This window comes from Dromaius novaehollandiae, chromosome W (assembly GCF_036370855.1).
Source record: "Dromaius novaehollandiae isolate bDroNov1 chromosome W, bDroNov1.hap1, whole genome shotgun sequence".
Lineage (NCBI taxonomy): Eukaryota > Metazoa > Chordata > Aves > Casuariiformes > Dromaiidae > Dromaius > Dromaius novaehollandiae.
In genome coordinates, this window is record NC_088130.1 from 4,598,963 (window position 1) to 4,615,603 (window position 16,641).

The following is a 16,641-nucleotide window of genomic DNA, read 5'->3' on the forward strand; positions in this document are numbered from 1 at the left end:
TTTCAAAAGCCTGATTTGTTGGGCAGTTGGTTGTTTCACTCTAGACTTTGCATGATTTCTAGCAAAATTTTCTGTGGCCTGCTGAAAAAGAATTAATTTCAGAAGAAATTCTGTCCCCATAATAGACCTTCAGATATGCACTTGGAAGCAGCATTCATTAGAGAGGCATGTAAAAGGCCTCTTGAAGCATCAAGCATCTTGTGAAAACTCTAAGACAAATCTTTACAACATTCTACATCTGGAACCTGATGCAAAAGAAAATTGGATCCCAAGAGGGAAAGTTTCACCTGTTTTTAAGCTATCTGTTCCTCCAAAGGAAAGTTTCTCAACTTAAGTCTCTGAGCAGGCAGCAACAGAAGAAGCTCAGTGAAAGCTACCTTCTTTTCTTCTTTTCTGGAGAGCAGTTCTTTTCTTTTCTGTCTATAAAATGGGATATTTTGGGTACCTGTTTTTGATACATAACGTTATTCTATTCATGCCTTCCAACAATCTTCTTTCTTTGGATTGTTTTCATTGGATGCTTCTCAGAACAGAGATGGAATAGCTGTTAAGGTTAAAAATGCTAGAAGTGCATCAGTAGTACAGCAGGAAAGATTCTCTTTAGAGTTCTTACTGGGATCAAAAAGATGGCACAGAACTGAATCTGGGACAAAGCAGCTCTTAGTGTTGAGTAACTCTTATGTACCAGAAATGCTATAAATCACACTTGTTTAAATCATGTGCTCGATAATGACATTGGTATCTCCTTAATGTGTATTGGTTATCTTTCTAGCCACACTTGTATATACTGTTTACAGTTAGTCTTCGGTTGATTTTTCTATTGTGTATATAAACTATATTTCTACTTTGTTTTTATTTGTCTTCTTTAGTATCCTGAAGTTTAAGTCCTGTTTCAATTTCAGAGTTAAAGTAAACTGATTCTCTCTCCACTATATGCTACTTTCTCTTTTCCCATGATTCTCCTCATAATTCTATGAAAAGGTTTATTGCAAGATATGAGCTAAGTCCAATCAGTATCTTGAACTCATCTGTTTTCATTTTTGGAAGTCTCTTGGACTATAATGCTATGTCATTATCCAGGCCCTGCAATAAAATAGAAATTATCTTACAGTTGCTTTGTGCATCATTTTTTTGTTACCTGTAGATGAATCTGCTTATTGCTTCTATGCATATTTTAATTTACAGTAATTATTTTGATTAGCACATAGCTGTAGAATAGTTCTGTTTTTTTGAAGGAAAACTGCAAGGCAAAAGGGAAACACAAAAACAAGTAAAAAAAGTTTTTAAAACCATGAAGAGTTATGTCACATGGGACCGTCATTTGTATAGCAGCTCTATCCCAAATACCTCTCTTTGGGTTTAGCTTTGTTATTAAGGATAGATGTGTTTATTATTGGGCCATCAGTTTATATAAAGATGCAGACAATTTTAAACTATCATGGTTCCTGGTGTAGTGTCCCCCCCCCCCATTAAACTTGAATAATACTTCAACAAATTCAAGCCAAATTCTATGTAGCTGTCCAGTAGAAGACGAACAGAACTGGAGACAGAGTATTAGTTCTTATTTTTTTTCCCTAACTTATCTATGGAGTAACAGACCAGGTTGTAAGATTTAATAGAAGATAACTAAAGCCAAAACCCACTCAGTTAAGAGAATGTTGCAATTATTTTCAGTGGACCTTGAATCAACTGTTGAAGAGTAGACATCTGATTTTGAGATAGTTTGTCAGAGCCCTTGTATTTAAGTTGCTAGCAGTAGCAGGAATTTCTTTATGCAGCAATGAAGTAAACTACTACGTTTTCGAAGACCTCTGAATCATGTTGTTCACTACAGATAGGCATGTTGGAAAGTGATTGAGTCATGCTTTCATTAATAAGATTAGAATTTTGCCATCATTGTCTAACAAACTCTGCTAGCAGTTGTCTCCAGGCAGTAGGTGCTTTCTCTTCATCTTTTAAACTTGTGCTGTGACCTTATTGTAAAACATCTAATTTTAAAAACTAATACTAATTTTATGATGGAAGCCTCTTTTTACTGTGCAGCATCAGAAATGAACTTAACCTGTTTTAGTTTAAGAGGTTTTATTTCTACCTTTTTATAACAGTCCAGCTTCCTTTTCCTGCAGTTTTTTTCATGGTGTCCACATTGCATGTTTTTTCCGGAACATAGGGAGGCTATGCAACCTCTACAGTCATTGCAGAATGGCTTTATGCAGAAAACTTAAGGCTATGTTGTTAAACTGAAGTTGGCACCTCCAAAACCTTAAGCACCTCTTTTTTTATTTGTTTTGTGCTCTTTAATTGTAGTACTGTCCAATTCAAATATCCCTACCTTAATTGTTTTAAATGAATGCTTCTCAAAAAGGGAATGGAGCTCGCTAGAAATTATTCACAATGTAGCTGGGGGGTTCATCAGGTTTCTAATTAAAAAAAAAAGCCAAATAAACAAAAATTCCATGTCTTTTAGTGAACTGTCTTCTTTCTTTCTTTCTTTCTTTCTATTTTTATTTCTTATAATGTCGTAACCCTTACTGTATCTTATTAAGAGAAATCCTGAAGTAATGCTTCTCTTGTTTAACATGATAGATTTTTAATTTTAGAACTGAAGAGGGGACCCACTTAAAAAATTTTAGCTGCCATGTCTGTTAGAAAGTCTTAGAAATAGTCCTGTTTTTTGTTTATGGGATTCTGCAGTTAGCCATTTTTTAAAACATTGTTTGGTAAATGGAATTTGGGCTTGTGCTATGTTCATCACCTTATTTTTTATATGTGCTGTGTTTGTAGGGTTAATTTTTTTAAAACGAGCTGGTATTGTCCTAGCTATGTTGCTACTGAAGTTGGTGGAAGTGTAACAAATGTATGAAAGCCAAGTTAAGCTAGAATTGAGCAGTTTTGAAAATTCAAGTTTTAATCTTTGTTGCTTTTTCACTGTTGGCTTAATTGGGACCTTTGACTTTACTGAGATCAAATTTGATCTGTGCCTATGTTGAAACTTGAACTTGAGGGCATTCTTATTTAAAAAAAAAAATCAACTAATGCTCATGGATTTTTTTTTTCTTTGGATTGTTGGAGGCTGTTTTTTTTTCCCTATATGAAATTAGTCAAGTTACTGGCCTGCATTTAGACTAAGATAAAATTTTAAAAAACATACTAAGTCAAATTTTTAAACAGACTTAAGCATTAACACTCCCAAAAGTTATTTTGAAAATTGTGCTTTTGAAAAATATTGTCTTTAACTTACTTCTTACTACTATGAGAGTACTAATTGTCACTGGTTTTGCCTTTCAAGGTATCCAGAGAATGGCATAGTAGAAATGGACATCAATAATCTTCGACCCCGAGCAAGAACCATTCTGAAGTGGAGTGAACTAAAAGTGGGTGATGTGGTGATGGTTAACTACAATGTTGAGACTCCAGAAGAAAGAGGATTTTGGTTTGATGCAGAAATTACCTCTTTGAGAGAAATTTCAAGGACTAACAAAGAGGTTCATGCTAAAATTCTGCTGGGGTAAGATTTTTTGACCAGTTTGGAAAGTCTATTTACATTCTTAAACAAAAACGAAAGCTTTTAGGTTTTGATTACTACTCATCATTAGATTAAAAATTAACATACTGTATTTCCACAGCTGAGTCATGGAATTACACTGTATGATTTTAGAGTATGGAAACTAAGTCATGTAGTTAGAATTTTTTGCTTTTCATAAGATAGCTGAAGCTAGATGTGATTTCATCTATCATCTATGTTTCCAATTGATCAGAGTATACTGATATAGATATATTTAATTGTCAAGGCTAAACCATTTATTTTCAGTAACTTTTTAGTCATTTGGTAATCTGCAGGTCTTACCAGATATTGTTTATCTATCTCTTGCAGTTTGAATAAGTTTCTTAACTGGCTGATTGAATCTTTAAAACAAAAAACCTTCATCAGAAAAATGTAGTTTGTGGTAGACTCTTAATAGAATGTTAGTGAAATGGGGGGAGGGGGGATTTTCATGCAGACAGATCCATTTTTTTTGTTTTGTTTTTATTTTTCCTGTTTATTTTAGGACCTTGGGTATAGTTCTTCAGAAATTGAGTGTGTTTTTGCTGAAATCCGCAGGACAGCTTTAAGTAAGCTGTGAGATTGCTTATCTTCCCCATCTTGGAAAATGCAGTCTTTACAGTCTCCTTGAAAAATTCACTGCTAGCCTTCTCCTCTCTTGCTGGCTTTCTTGGTCCCTTTGGCAGAGTCCTGTTCTCACTATATCATATTCACAAAGGAACTGAAGGCAGTTGGATCCAGTCTGTTGTCTCCATCTCTGTAGGAAGATGAAGACACAAGGATGCATGTGCACCAAGAGTGAAACTGATGTTACAGTGTAACTTGGAGCAAAAATTTCTTTTTATTTAAGAAAAAAATTGATTTAGTGGTGGCACCTCCTAAATTTAACCACAATGAAAATTATTATAATTCTGGAAATATTTTTTTAAAATGAATTCAACTATTCAGGTTTTAGAATGCTTTTAAGTGCAAGAATGGAGGAATGTGGAATCTTTAGGAACATTTCTAATGCGGGACATGATTGATTGGGAGAGACTAGTAGAAGATTTTTATGAGCTACAATTTAATATTTTGCTTATATACCAGAAATAGTTGTATTTTTGAAATGTGAAAGACATTGAGTTGGTAGCTGTTGCAAGCATATGCCAATCTGTTTTGAGTATTGTTTTTAAATTTAGAATAACAGTAGTGATTTAGAGGAAATATTTCGGTGTATTATGGCTCCCTGGTATTCAAATGTAAAGGAGGCATGTGAATTCATTTTGGAGACATACAGTTGTCATTTAAAAAAAAAACACCCTCAAATCTAAAACAAGGACTAGGAAGTTTGAAGTATTAACCACTAACTTAGCAAAGGCAAAGTGTGTTTGTTTTTGTTTTTTAAGCCAATCCAGAGATCGCAAGATCATAGGACAATTCAGGTTGGAAGGAACCTCAGGAGGTCTCTAGTCCAACCTCCTGCTCAAAGCAGGGTCAGCTATGAGGTCAGACCAGGTTACTCAGGGCTTTATCCACTCTGGTCTTGAAAACCTCCAAGGATGGAGACTGTACAACCTCTCTGGGCACCTGCTCCCCTGCTTGACTGACCTCATGGTGAAAAATTTTTCTGTGATATTTATTGTAATGCATTTAATATGTGCATGACATTTGGTGAACTGCAAAAATGGACTTTGTGATCTGCAAAACAAAAGTGTCCAGAGGTTTATTTATATGAACCTCTGATATGAACCTCTGGCTATTTTGATAAGGTTTTAAAACTGCTGTTTATTTTTTTTGTGGCAAGGTATTTTTGGTCTTTTCCCCCTCTATTAAAATGTGATAATCAAAATACGCTTTATATTGGCAAAAACAATTACATATTTCAGGTGGTGCTACATTATTTAAAAATTCTGTTTATGGCAGAAATTTTATGGGGTAACCTTTTTTTTTTTAAACCTAAGTAACCTGATAGTTATGTTGAAAAATCCACAGTGGAGAAATACTGTATTCCAGGATTTATCTGACCAAATTAAGTCCATTTTCCAAGTAGAATATTATTTATTTCAATGAATATTCTTCCTGACTAAGAGTTCAGGCTTCATGTATGTGTTAATAGCTTATATGCGTGGCCAATCTACTAAGACAGTAGGCAGAAAGCAAATTTTTCTGAGTTCTGCCATTTCTTGTGATTCATCAAGGTATAATTCTGAGTCACCTGAGTTACCTTAGTCATTCATCTCAGTTAATGGTAAAAGTATAAGATAAACTTCCTGGAATTGATCAACTTGTGTAAAGAATATGCTGGAACAGGAATTACTTGATTTCAGGTATTTGGGTTTGTGAAATGAATCCTTCAGTGTTAGTATTAGTTATTAATTCCTTTCAATAAAAAAAATGTAATTTATCATGAAAGACTTATTTTTAAGTGATTAATTATTTGTTAACTACTTAAGAAGAAAACTTGGCAGGCAGTAAAGGGAGGCAGAACGCTTTCAGTTCTTCCATTCACTGATTCTTCTCTTTTCAATATTATGTTTAAGAGGCTTTGAATATTTGATTCAAAATAATACAACTTTTTACTTATCTTTGTTGCTTTTGACAAAGGTGTCATGGTGTTGTTGGCACAATGACAGGAAATAACAAGGGCATGTATGTTTACACTGTATGTAGTGATGCTGTAGAGTCAATAGAGCTTGTGATGAGGAAAATATTATTTTTTACTGTATTTTTGATATGCATATCTGTTATGTGGTATTTCTTTACTCATGTCTCAGTCAAACCCTAATGGAAAAGTTCTGAAAATTTTGTCATCATTACTTCATTTTTTGGGAAACAAAGATAAATTAGAGAACATTATCAAAGAGAAGAGTGAAACTGAAGAAAGAACAAAAAAAATTATAACTGTAGATCCAATCATATATTAATAATTCTTGTTTGTGCTGTATCTGCACTGCAATTAAAATTTGTGATTGTAGAGTTTCTAAAGCCTATCCAAACTGGACTTAATGTGGCTTAAATACCAATATCAGCAAAGCTGTGATGCCATAAGCACAGACCATGCAAGTCTGCCCAGGACTGTAGGTCTCTTATGACTCTGAGCACACTTCATTATTTTCAGTTAGGAGTGATCATTCCTGTTTCTCTGGTACCCCTCTGGATTGGTTTACAACTCAGTTTACAGGATGTGCATCCATAACTCTGAACTTCATCTATTCTTCCTTTCTTTGTGAAGTATTTGTTTCACAATGAAAACAGTTATTAGTAATTAGGGTATTATTATTTTTCTTCTATAAACTTTCAAGGAAGCTTATATGTGCCTGTTAGTGGAGGGTAACTGTGAGACGAACCTCTCATATTTTATCCAGACTTTGGTAGCTGTCTGACAATGAAAGTCACAACACATCAAACCAAAGAAGCTCAAATGATGCTTTGTCTTTTTTGTTTGCTAGACTTCAAGGTTGATAAAAATCAACTCTCACTTTTTCTTCAGTCAGTTAATATATTAAGGGCATTTGAAGGTTTGAATTTAGCAAGGGCCTTTCTCAATATCATAAGTTGTCTTATTTTAAATCTTTCGATTAATTCAAGGCTAACAGTAAAATCAGTTCACTGTAAATTCATTATACCTCTTTCACCAAGCAAATATATTATGAATTTGAGGGCTTCATTAGAGTAGCAATAATGGAAGATAGTAGGAAGGATCTTAAAATGTGTCATAGTTTTATACCTTAATCATCTGTTAGTTCTACAGATTCTGTATTGGGCTTTCTGCTCCTAATCAGTGCTTTTCCAAGCATTTTTGCATTTTGTAGTTTGCTGCCTTTATATTGTGTTTTTGCATTTAACCTAATGGATTTTGAGCCTTTCTATCATCCTCATTTAGACACAATTTCTGCTTTTTCTAGGATGCTTTCTTGCTTCTTGTAATTTTAATTTCTCTGTTGTTTAGCCTTGCTTGGATTCCTTTTACTCGCTCTTGAGACTTTGGTAGGTGGTATACATTTGTTCTCAGTGTCCGGTATGTTGTCTAAGTAGTCTTCATGCTGCCTGTACAGACTTTACTCTTAATTGCTTTTTCGAGCAAACTTTTGTATTTCTATTTAGTTTTCCTTTTTGAAATTGAGTGTAATGTTGGCTTTTCTTGCTCCTGTGAAGATACTGAATTCAAGTGCATCATTATAGAGCAATGAACTAACACAATGAACCAGGTATCGAATAGTGGGCCAAGTCACTCAGGACCAAGTCAAGAGTTCTTCAGCTTTTGTGGATTCCTGACTAGCTGCTCCAAGGAACTGTCATAGGCAGTGTCTAAAAATTTAATCTTGATATTGGGTCTATTACCTGATCTGGTACTGTTATGTTTCCTTCCTTCTCAGTATGTCTGATGGCCTTCAACATCTCATAGTTGCTGTTACCATGTTGTTTGGGTGCACAGTAATGCAGTCCTAATACTATATTTTTTCTATTTAGGCCTGGAATTTCAGTTTCTATAGATTCTCTTACTGATGGTTTTACATTCATATGGTATAATTCTGTATCCAAGATAATTTTTTTTTTCATTTAACGCCTTTGGTACTTGCTGCTTGAGCTTTGAAAATATGTTTTTGTTGAGATGCAGAATGTTAACAAGACTTACTTCTGGGTCATTTCTCAGAATAGCTTTCATACTATAGGGGCATGTATTCCAATAATCTGCTGAAATATTCTTGACCAGCTCAAGTTCACTTGTCAAAAAAACCTGTCTGCAGACTTCTTGCATAGACACACACATAGCTTATTTCCCTATAGGTAACAAAGCTTTTTAAAGGGAATCCTTGATTGCTGTGATTTACTGAGCCACTCACCATTGTGATTGTCTCCTGTCCCAGGGTCCTAGCTGAGATACAGTAGCTAAATTCAGCATCTAAGTAATCATAAAACAGCAAGGTCGGAAGGAACTGAAAGAGTTCATCTTAGACCATTCTTTAGGATAAACTATACCTGTTGTTATTTCTGAAAGGTATTTGTCTAACTTGTTATTAAAGACATCCTTTTCTTGCCCCCTCCTTTCCCTTCTTTCCCCCAGCCAAAATTTCCATTTTATTAGCCCTCCCTATGCCCTGGGTAGTTGTGATGGCCAGGTTATGGATGGACCACAGCTGTGACTCCACATATTCCTCCTCCTCTTTCCATTGTCCTACTTAAAAGGAAGAGAGAGAAATTTCAGGAGATTCCATTGTATTGAGAGGATTGGAGGGATTACAGTTTTTAACATTGCGTATCCCATGACAGATTTCTTCCATATAAAATAATCATTATATCTCCTGACACGTCCCCATTCCTGATTCTTAAAAGAGAACATGAAAGGTCATTTCTTTGGCCTACCTGCCACTCCTCTGTACATGGCCTGTTTTCTTAAATTGCAGTATGGAAGAGTTGATATTTGGTCATTAGTGGTTCAGTTTTGCTTCCTAAAATGGAGGGAAAGAAGTCTATATGCTTGTAATTCATATCAAGTGACTTCGATTGTGAATGTGCTGGTTTTTGTCTTGAAACTTAAATATATTGAAGAATTGCAAACCAAATATATCTTATCTCTTGGGTTTAAATTACCCAGTTATGTAAGGGCTCTATTTTACTTCATGGCAAGAGGGAGGGGAAAAAAGCAGGTTTAACTAGTTAAAAAAATAGTAAAGCTTACTGTGAGATTTGATTTTAACTATAATATGCAGTTTAATAATTGCATTTTGTTCTCTTCTGTGTTCAGGAATACCTGAAAGCCGAGATCAGTCGACATAGCTTGTTATGAATTTAGTTTTGTGACTGGCTGCATAGCTGATCATAGTTAGATTGTCTTTTGTATGTATAAATATCTTGGTGAGCAGTGCAACACAATTCAGAAGTCTTAGTGGCTTCTGTGCTGTATACTTTTAAATGTTCCTATGGTTTCTTAAGCTATTCATCAAAAGCATCTAGTATTTAGAGGAAATAAAAGTTTTGTTACTGTTTAGACATTTAAGAAATGAGCAGTGAACCTGCATATATTTATGCTCAGTGGTGGCTCTAATGCTTTTTAGCTGGTGGGGATCCCTCTCCATTGAGGGCTCCTGTGCAGGCACAGTGTAATTTCTGTGCTGGTGTGCTGTGGTGCCAGGCTTGGTGCTGGCATGTGTGCTACTGCTCTGTGCAAGAGGAAAACGACACAGAAAGATTTTACTGAGGTAACCCTTGGTGAAGTTCTGGTGGGGACAGACCACCGCCCCCCTTGTCCACAGCCTAAGAGCCACCCCTGCCTAGAGTCAATTTTTAGATTAGAAAACTTGAAATTTTGCTATTGAATAATAGACAAGTCAGGTAAGTGTTTTAAAGTTCAGACAAAATAGTATTGAATTTCTTAAATCTAAATTGGCAAATAGAGTAGCAAAAATTGACATTTAAAAAAATCTGTCTGTAAAGCTTGTTGAAAATATTTTCAAGTGCATTCAGTGTCTTTGTCACTGAATCATGCATATTGTATAATAGGACTTGCAAACTGAATATCTTGAGTTTATTCTGTAACTGCATACTTTTGGGGCATGGGCTCTCACCTAAATAATCTGGTTCTTCTGAAGTGGTTTCATTCTAGTTCATGAAATACTGTTTACTCACTTCATATAGAATTTGAATCAAGAATAGCTTAATTCTTTTTCTTTCTTTCTAATTCAGGACTTCACAAGTATTTGTCAACACCTGTCAAAGTCAATGGATGAGAGTAGTGCATGCAAATTGGAAGAGAAAATTGGTTTTCTGTGGATTAAGTCCACTACCTTTTCAATTATTTAGTTACTATTCATTAAAACTTGTTAGTTGTTTTGAAGGAAAAGGAAACCCAGTCAAACAGAAGTAGTAAATATTAAAAGCCTCAAATGTTTTGGTTTTAGTTTTCATGCTTATTGTCCATAAGGTAAAAATGTCTCTATGAAGTAAAAAATGGGTTGAGTCTTGAGTTCTTTGCGTTTTTTTTTCCCCTGGTGTGTTTGTGATACTGTCCTTTCTCTAATAAACACACACATAGGTTGAAACAGTCAGCGTTTTCCAGTCTGCTTCTCTGGAGGTGATTTTTTAGGAGCAGTTTGAACTTTAGTTTGATGCCCCCACTCAGAAAAAAAATTGCAAAAGGAAGAGAAAGTACAGAAAAACACAGACTTCAGTACAAAAAGGGTACATGGTGGGCAGCAAAGTAGTAGGAAGAGAAGTATAGAAATAACAAAGAATTAAAAAAAGGACTGGTGTTTAAATAAATGTATGTGCTATTTTATATTACTCTGTTACCTGTTTACTGTTTCAAAAGACTACATTTGTTTAGATTTATTTAAAAATAATACAACCATCACTCAAAACATACACATAAGCACTAGGAAATTAATATTGCTATTATGCACTGGATAGGCACATGGATGGGGCATCTAATATTGTGCATGAGTATAATTGGCCAGCATGGGCATTTGATGTCACTTTTCTAAAGAGAATTAGACAATATAAAGAATAAAAACTCTTCTCAACTAGGAATTACCCTTTAATTAAGACTTACCCATATTAAGACTCCCAGCTCTCTGTATTTTCTGGCTTTCAGGAATGCTTGGCTAGATGCCATTCATGCTTTCATGAGCAGTAATGTCCCTGGATATCGAGCAAGCATTCTCTTAAATTACTAGCTCACGTGTATGTAATATTCATACCATGAGTATTCATGCACCCACTAATTTTTGAGGCTAGAAACTTTTTTTTGTGTGTGTCTTGTCAGCTTCAGTTCTCGTTTGCTTTTGGTTTGATATGGCATGTTCTGGAGGTAATTCCATATGGGAAAAATTCTTTGTCCCTTTTTTGTTGGGGGTACCTTCGTATCACACTCTTCTTTCCCCTTCCTCTTCTTGCTTTTAAAACATCTTTTTTAATATATAAAAATATATATATTTATTTATTGCACAAAGCTTAAACATACCCATGTTTCTATGCTTTAGAGATTCTTCACTTGTTATTCTTTCTTTTCTGGAAGTCTTTTAACTCTTGATAGTACCCCTATTTTATGATTTTTATTACAGAGGGAGCTGGTTCTTTTCCTCATCTTACCTTTTGAACTGAGGTTGTCACTTCTTCCAGTTGAGTTTGAAAAGCATTCAAATATAGAAGGCTTGCAAAATGTAAAAATTGGGAGAAAAATGGGCTATGCAAATGTGCTGAAATTCGACTGTAGCATAATGGAATTTGAAAATATATATAGGGAAAATCTCATTTGTAGCTGCAATGTCTGATTAATGTTAAAATTGTCAGTATAGTTTATTTCTCGGCAAAATTTTAAGTTATTAGTTTAATACAGTATTCTTCAAAATTTAAATAGATACTTACTAATAGCCAACAATTTATTGACTTTTATTTGACTTTTCCATATAGGTCTGCCTAAAGTTTAGGATATATTTATATATCTATATTTTGCATTATACACACACACACGCATATGCAAATATGCACGTATACATATATACTTTCAATTCAAAGTTTCCTGTTATTTAGAAGGAAAATAAGGCATAACTGTGTGTCAGTTTAAGATAAAATCACTGCTGTGGTGTGTATTATATTAGAAGGATTCTTAGAGGAATCAAATTAGACAAAGAAACAATGTCTTGGGATGTTCCTTGTCTATGCCACTAACTAGACTGTACACTGTGTTTTGGTTTTGTTACAAATTATAGCACTGCACTGAAATTTGTTTGTGAATTCAATAAAAACTATTTTATCAGTGATAAAAGAGATGCCAGTTAAATATATTCCTTTGCTTAGGGTTTGTCAATTATAGAAGCTAAGACTGAGAAGCTAAGACTGAGAAACAGAGTTCAATGTACTTTATTATTATTTTTATTTTTCAGAGGCCCAGAAGATGCAATAAATGATTGCAAACTCCTTTTTATAGAGGAAATGTACAAGATTGAAAAGCCAGGAGCTTATCCACTGACATTTGGAGATGGAGATTTCAAAAGTATGCTTTTTTATTATATATTTAAGACTGTTAGTTAAATATTTGAATGGCATTAAAAAATTAAGGGATCAGAGTGCAGACAATTTAATTAAAGATTGTTTTGTGCGTAATAAAAGAATCATTATTAGATTTTTTGTTTTAAAAGTTTTTACTATAATGTAACTTTATTACATGGAATATTCAGAAATACATTCTTGATGTAATATAGCAACACATTAGTGCTATCAGTATAAACTCTCATGAAGATGGCTGGATAGTCTGAGATAAGTTCCTAAGCAGCTATCCAAATCACAAAAGCTGCTATCATAATTTACATCTCATTTGAATTCTTAACAAATGCCAAAGACTGAAAGAGTCAATACTGCTATCACAGAATCACAGAATCACAGAAGGGTTGAGGTTGGAAGGGACCTCTGGAGATCATCTAGTCCAACCCCCCTGCTCAAGCAGGGTCACCTACAGCAGGCTGTCCAGGATCGCATCCAGGCGGGTTTTGAATATCTCCAAGGAAGGAGATGCCACAACCTCTCTGGGCAACTTGTTCCAGTGCTCTGTCACCCTCACAGTAAGGAAGTTTTTCCCCATATTCAGATGGAACTTCCTGTGTTTCAGTTTGTGCCCGTTGCCTCTTGTCCTGTCGCTGGGCACCACTGAAAAGAGTCTGGCCCCATCCTTTAACCCTGACGTTATCTAAGAATGAAAAAGCATTAGCTGTGTAGAGCAAGGAAGTTTGTTTCAAGACTGTTATAACTATGAAAAAACAGATATTTAATCTCTAGATTATTACTTGACCACTTATGTCCTTCAGAACACTAAATACACCATGTACGCTTGTCCCTCCCTTAAAAAAGAGGAGTTTTCTAAAAAGCACTTTAACATTTTATCCTAAATTTTAAAATATTTGGAAGTTAAAAAATAGGAGTGATAAGATGATATTTATACTGGGAGCACTGAGAGGTTGATCTGTGGCATTATTGATAGATATTACTGAATTTAAAAAGAAGCAAATTTGTCACAATTTAGATTCCATTTATAATCTAAGGCTAATATCTGAGTCATTGCATCTAGGTGTCATTAATGCGCAAGAACTAACCTTACTGTTTATTTGCAGTGTACCATTAAAGGAATGATGTCATATTAAAAATCAGTGTTTTTTAAAAAAGCAAATTCCATTTGCAACTGTATTCATAAAAGTAGAAATGTAAATTTCAATGAATTAGGAATTTTAAGCAATTGTTTTTTTCATTATGTATGATTTGTTTTTCTCAGATTAGTCAATGAAAACTAACCATCCATTCCATTTATGTTCTCTTGGTCACTTTAAGGGCTATTCTCCACGTTTTAAAATAATATTTTTGTAATAAACTGAGAGTTTGAGGAATTTTAAAATTTAGAGATAGTGTAAAACCAAGTTATATCTGCTTTGCCTTTATGTACTTAATTACATATTTTGTGAGTATATTTCTAGTTTATAGAACTGCTTTTAGAGGGTATATAAAATTGTCACACTTCATTTAACTACAGACACATGCACACACCTACGTTGCAGTGGAATTAAGTTTAAAAAGTCTGTTTTATGTAAATTAATGATTAATTTATCACTGACTAGATCATGTAAAATTGAGTCTACTGTGAACTTAATTGGATTTGGCTTCAGACCTTATTTATTTCGCATTCTATATTTTCCTGCACTGGCTCCCTGTTTTACTGCATAAGAATCAAGCTCTTCATTTTCACTTACAGTTCCTACTTTCACATCTTATTTCTTTAATTGTCTCCATATTTGTAACCTGTTCTCAGACCTCTCACATAATTGCTATCTTTGTATAAATCTGCATCTATATGTTTTTTTATGCTATTCCTGATCCCCTTTTTATTTCTCTTAAGATTAGTTTTTATTAAGTGTATTAAGTGTAATTAATTGTAGCGCAAAAATATTAACTTACATTTTAACCTCAAAGATTTAATTGTTGATTTACTTCTGGCTATGTAACTTTATTCCTTTGTCTTCATCTACCCCTTTTCCCACAAGTTCAACATCCTCACCACACTGCTCACTTCATTTTCTCTTGCTGTTATTCTGATCTTTTTTTTGTAAGCTGTCCTGAATTTGTTCTGTGAAGCACAATGCACTGCAGTTTTCTTACTGCTTATGGCTCAACTGATTTCTTTATTGCTTCTCTGTACTCACCTCCCTAGTCCTACTCTACATTTAAAAATTTGCCATTTAAATACATACAGCTAACAACTTATTTGTATGCTAAGAAAAGCAGTAGACTGTTTTTCTAATAAAAAGTAGGTAGAATTCAAAGAGAATTAATTGGCCTGAAATGCTCTGTGAGTTTGTTATGGAGAGAATGTGCTGAATATATTTTTGTCTAGACCAAGCCACTCTCTGTGTTAGTAGTTATCTGTTAAGATAACTACTTTGGAAATATTCTTCATCAGATAGACAGTATAGGCTAGTTCTGCTGGGAAATGAATACTTCTTAAATTTGCTAAAATGGCAATAAAATAGATAAATATTGACAAATCATGCACATTTTTTGTGTAGCTATTACATTTAAGAATAAAATTAATTATTAGTTACATTATATTAATTGAAATTTAAATTCTGCAAACCCCTCAATGGTAGGGGTACAACCATGGAAAATTAGGAACTCTCAAAAATGTTTTAGACCTTTTTATGCAAAACAGAAAGAACTAGTCATCAACATGTTACTTTAACTTCCTTCAGAATTAAAATTTGTACTACAAACATTAGATAATAGTCTTTTCCTACAAAAGAAGGAAATATGAAAGAACCTATGAAACTTATTTTTACAGTGGTGGTGGGGTGAACAGGCTGGTCTCCATCTGAGCAATAGTGCAAATATAATCAATGCCATTTGATTTATTAAACCAGTTTAAAACAGAAATGGGGAAAAATGCAAGTCACTATCAGCAAGACAGCTTTATAGAGGTTTGTATATAGCAAAGAAAGTCAAACTTCAGATACTGTTTATTTAAGTGTGCACACACACAATATATGTTGGTATTTGTGCTTATCTGACTAAAAAAAGTTTTTAGTAGTAATCCTTGACATAAGTCTGGTTTTGTAACGGCCTATGTAGTTTACTCTCTGTAGTCCTAGACAATCTATGGAGGTACAGATATACAAAAAATATGCAAAGTCTATGCTTTTTGTTTACTATTCATCTGACTAGATAGACTAATGACTTTCTTTAGGAGTGCTCAGTCATCGGTTTCAAGATTTTTTCATGAGCTAGACCAGCTACTTGGGATTTCTTTTGTCTGACTTGACTTGGAATGATGTAGACATCTTGGATTGTTCACTGAGTACTGTCCAGGCCCACAGAAAATATTAGGTAGATCCATGCACAAATTCTTTCAACAGTAGTCTTAAAATGTCTCTTTTTTTCCAAATGAAACCTGAGAGAGGAGTCTCAGAAGATTACTTCCACTCTCATAGTATGTAGAAAAATCTCTTAGGCTAGCTTTTTCTAGAAGCAATATACTGAGAGAGTCTGGCTTCCTTTCTTTCACTTCAGGTGAGTGACCTTTGACACTTGAGATTTCATTAGATAGCTGGTGTTAGTGGCCTTAACCCTTTGTGCCTAAGATTTTCAGGTCAGCACATTTCACTTAGACCTTCCATTCCTAGCTGGTAGTTTTGCATCTTCAGCAATTCTTTTTTGAGGTCTAGTTTTTGTGATTTTCTCTGAAAAATTTAGACTTCAGTTTTATAGCATCTCTTCCATTTGTTGAGACAGTATTATCTGAGATCCTCTAGATGGACTGTAGGTGCAGCACAATACTCAGCATTCTAGTCTCCTTTTCTTCTATGTCTTTCAGGCAGGAGTTTCTGTCTAAAGAGATTTTACTCTGAAATCTTACCCATGTGGAATAAATTTTCTGTCAAGGGTCTGTCCAGTCAGAGAGGACATATATTCCCTAGAGGGAAAGGGTTGGAGTTTCCCCAAATCTTTATGTCATACCTTTCCTTCTCCATATATCAGAAACTTCTTAGTTAGATTTTCTTATAAGTCCTTATTCAAATTATATTCCAAGTGTTGGTATTCCAGCTAGCTCTGTTTCTGAACTAATAGAATTTATGGATGTGTTT

The 16,641-nt window shown here is 34.2% G+C and overlaps 1 protein-coding gene across 2 annotated transcripts in view; it reads left to right on the forward strand.

The window, feature by feature from the left end:
• The window catches only part of LOC135324510 (E3 ubiquitin-protein ligase UHRF2-like), a 94,648-nt gene that overhangs the window by 41,757 nt on the left and 36,250 nt on the right, over nt 1-16,641 (forward strand). For both annotated transcript variants that reach the window (XM_064501058.1, XM_064501059.1), the window contains exons 4-5: nt 3,290-3,508; nt 12,406-12,515. In XM_064501058.1, the coding sequence (XP_064357128.1) occupies nt 3,290-3,508; nt 12,406-12,515 (329 nt within the window). The remainder of the gene's footprint in view (nt 1-3,289; nt 3,509-12,405; nt 12,516-16,641) is intronic.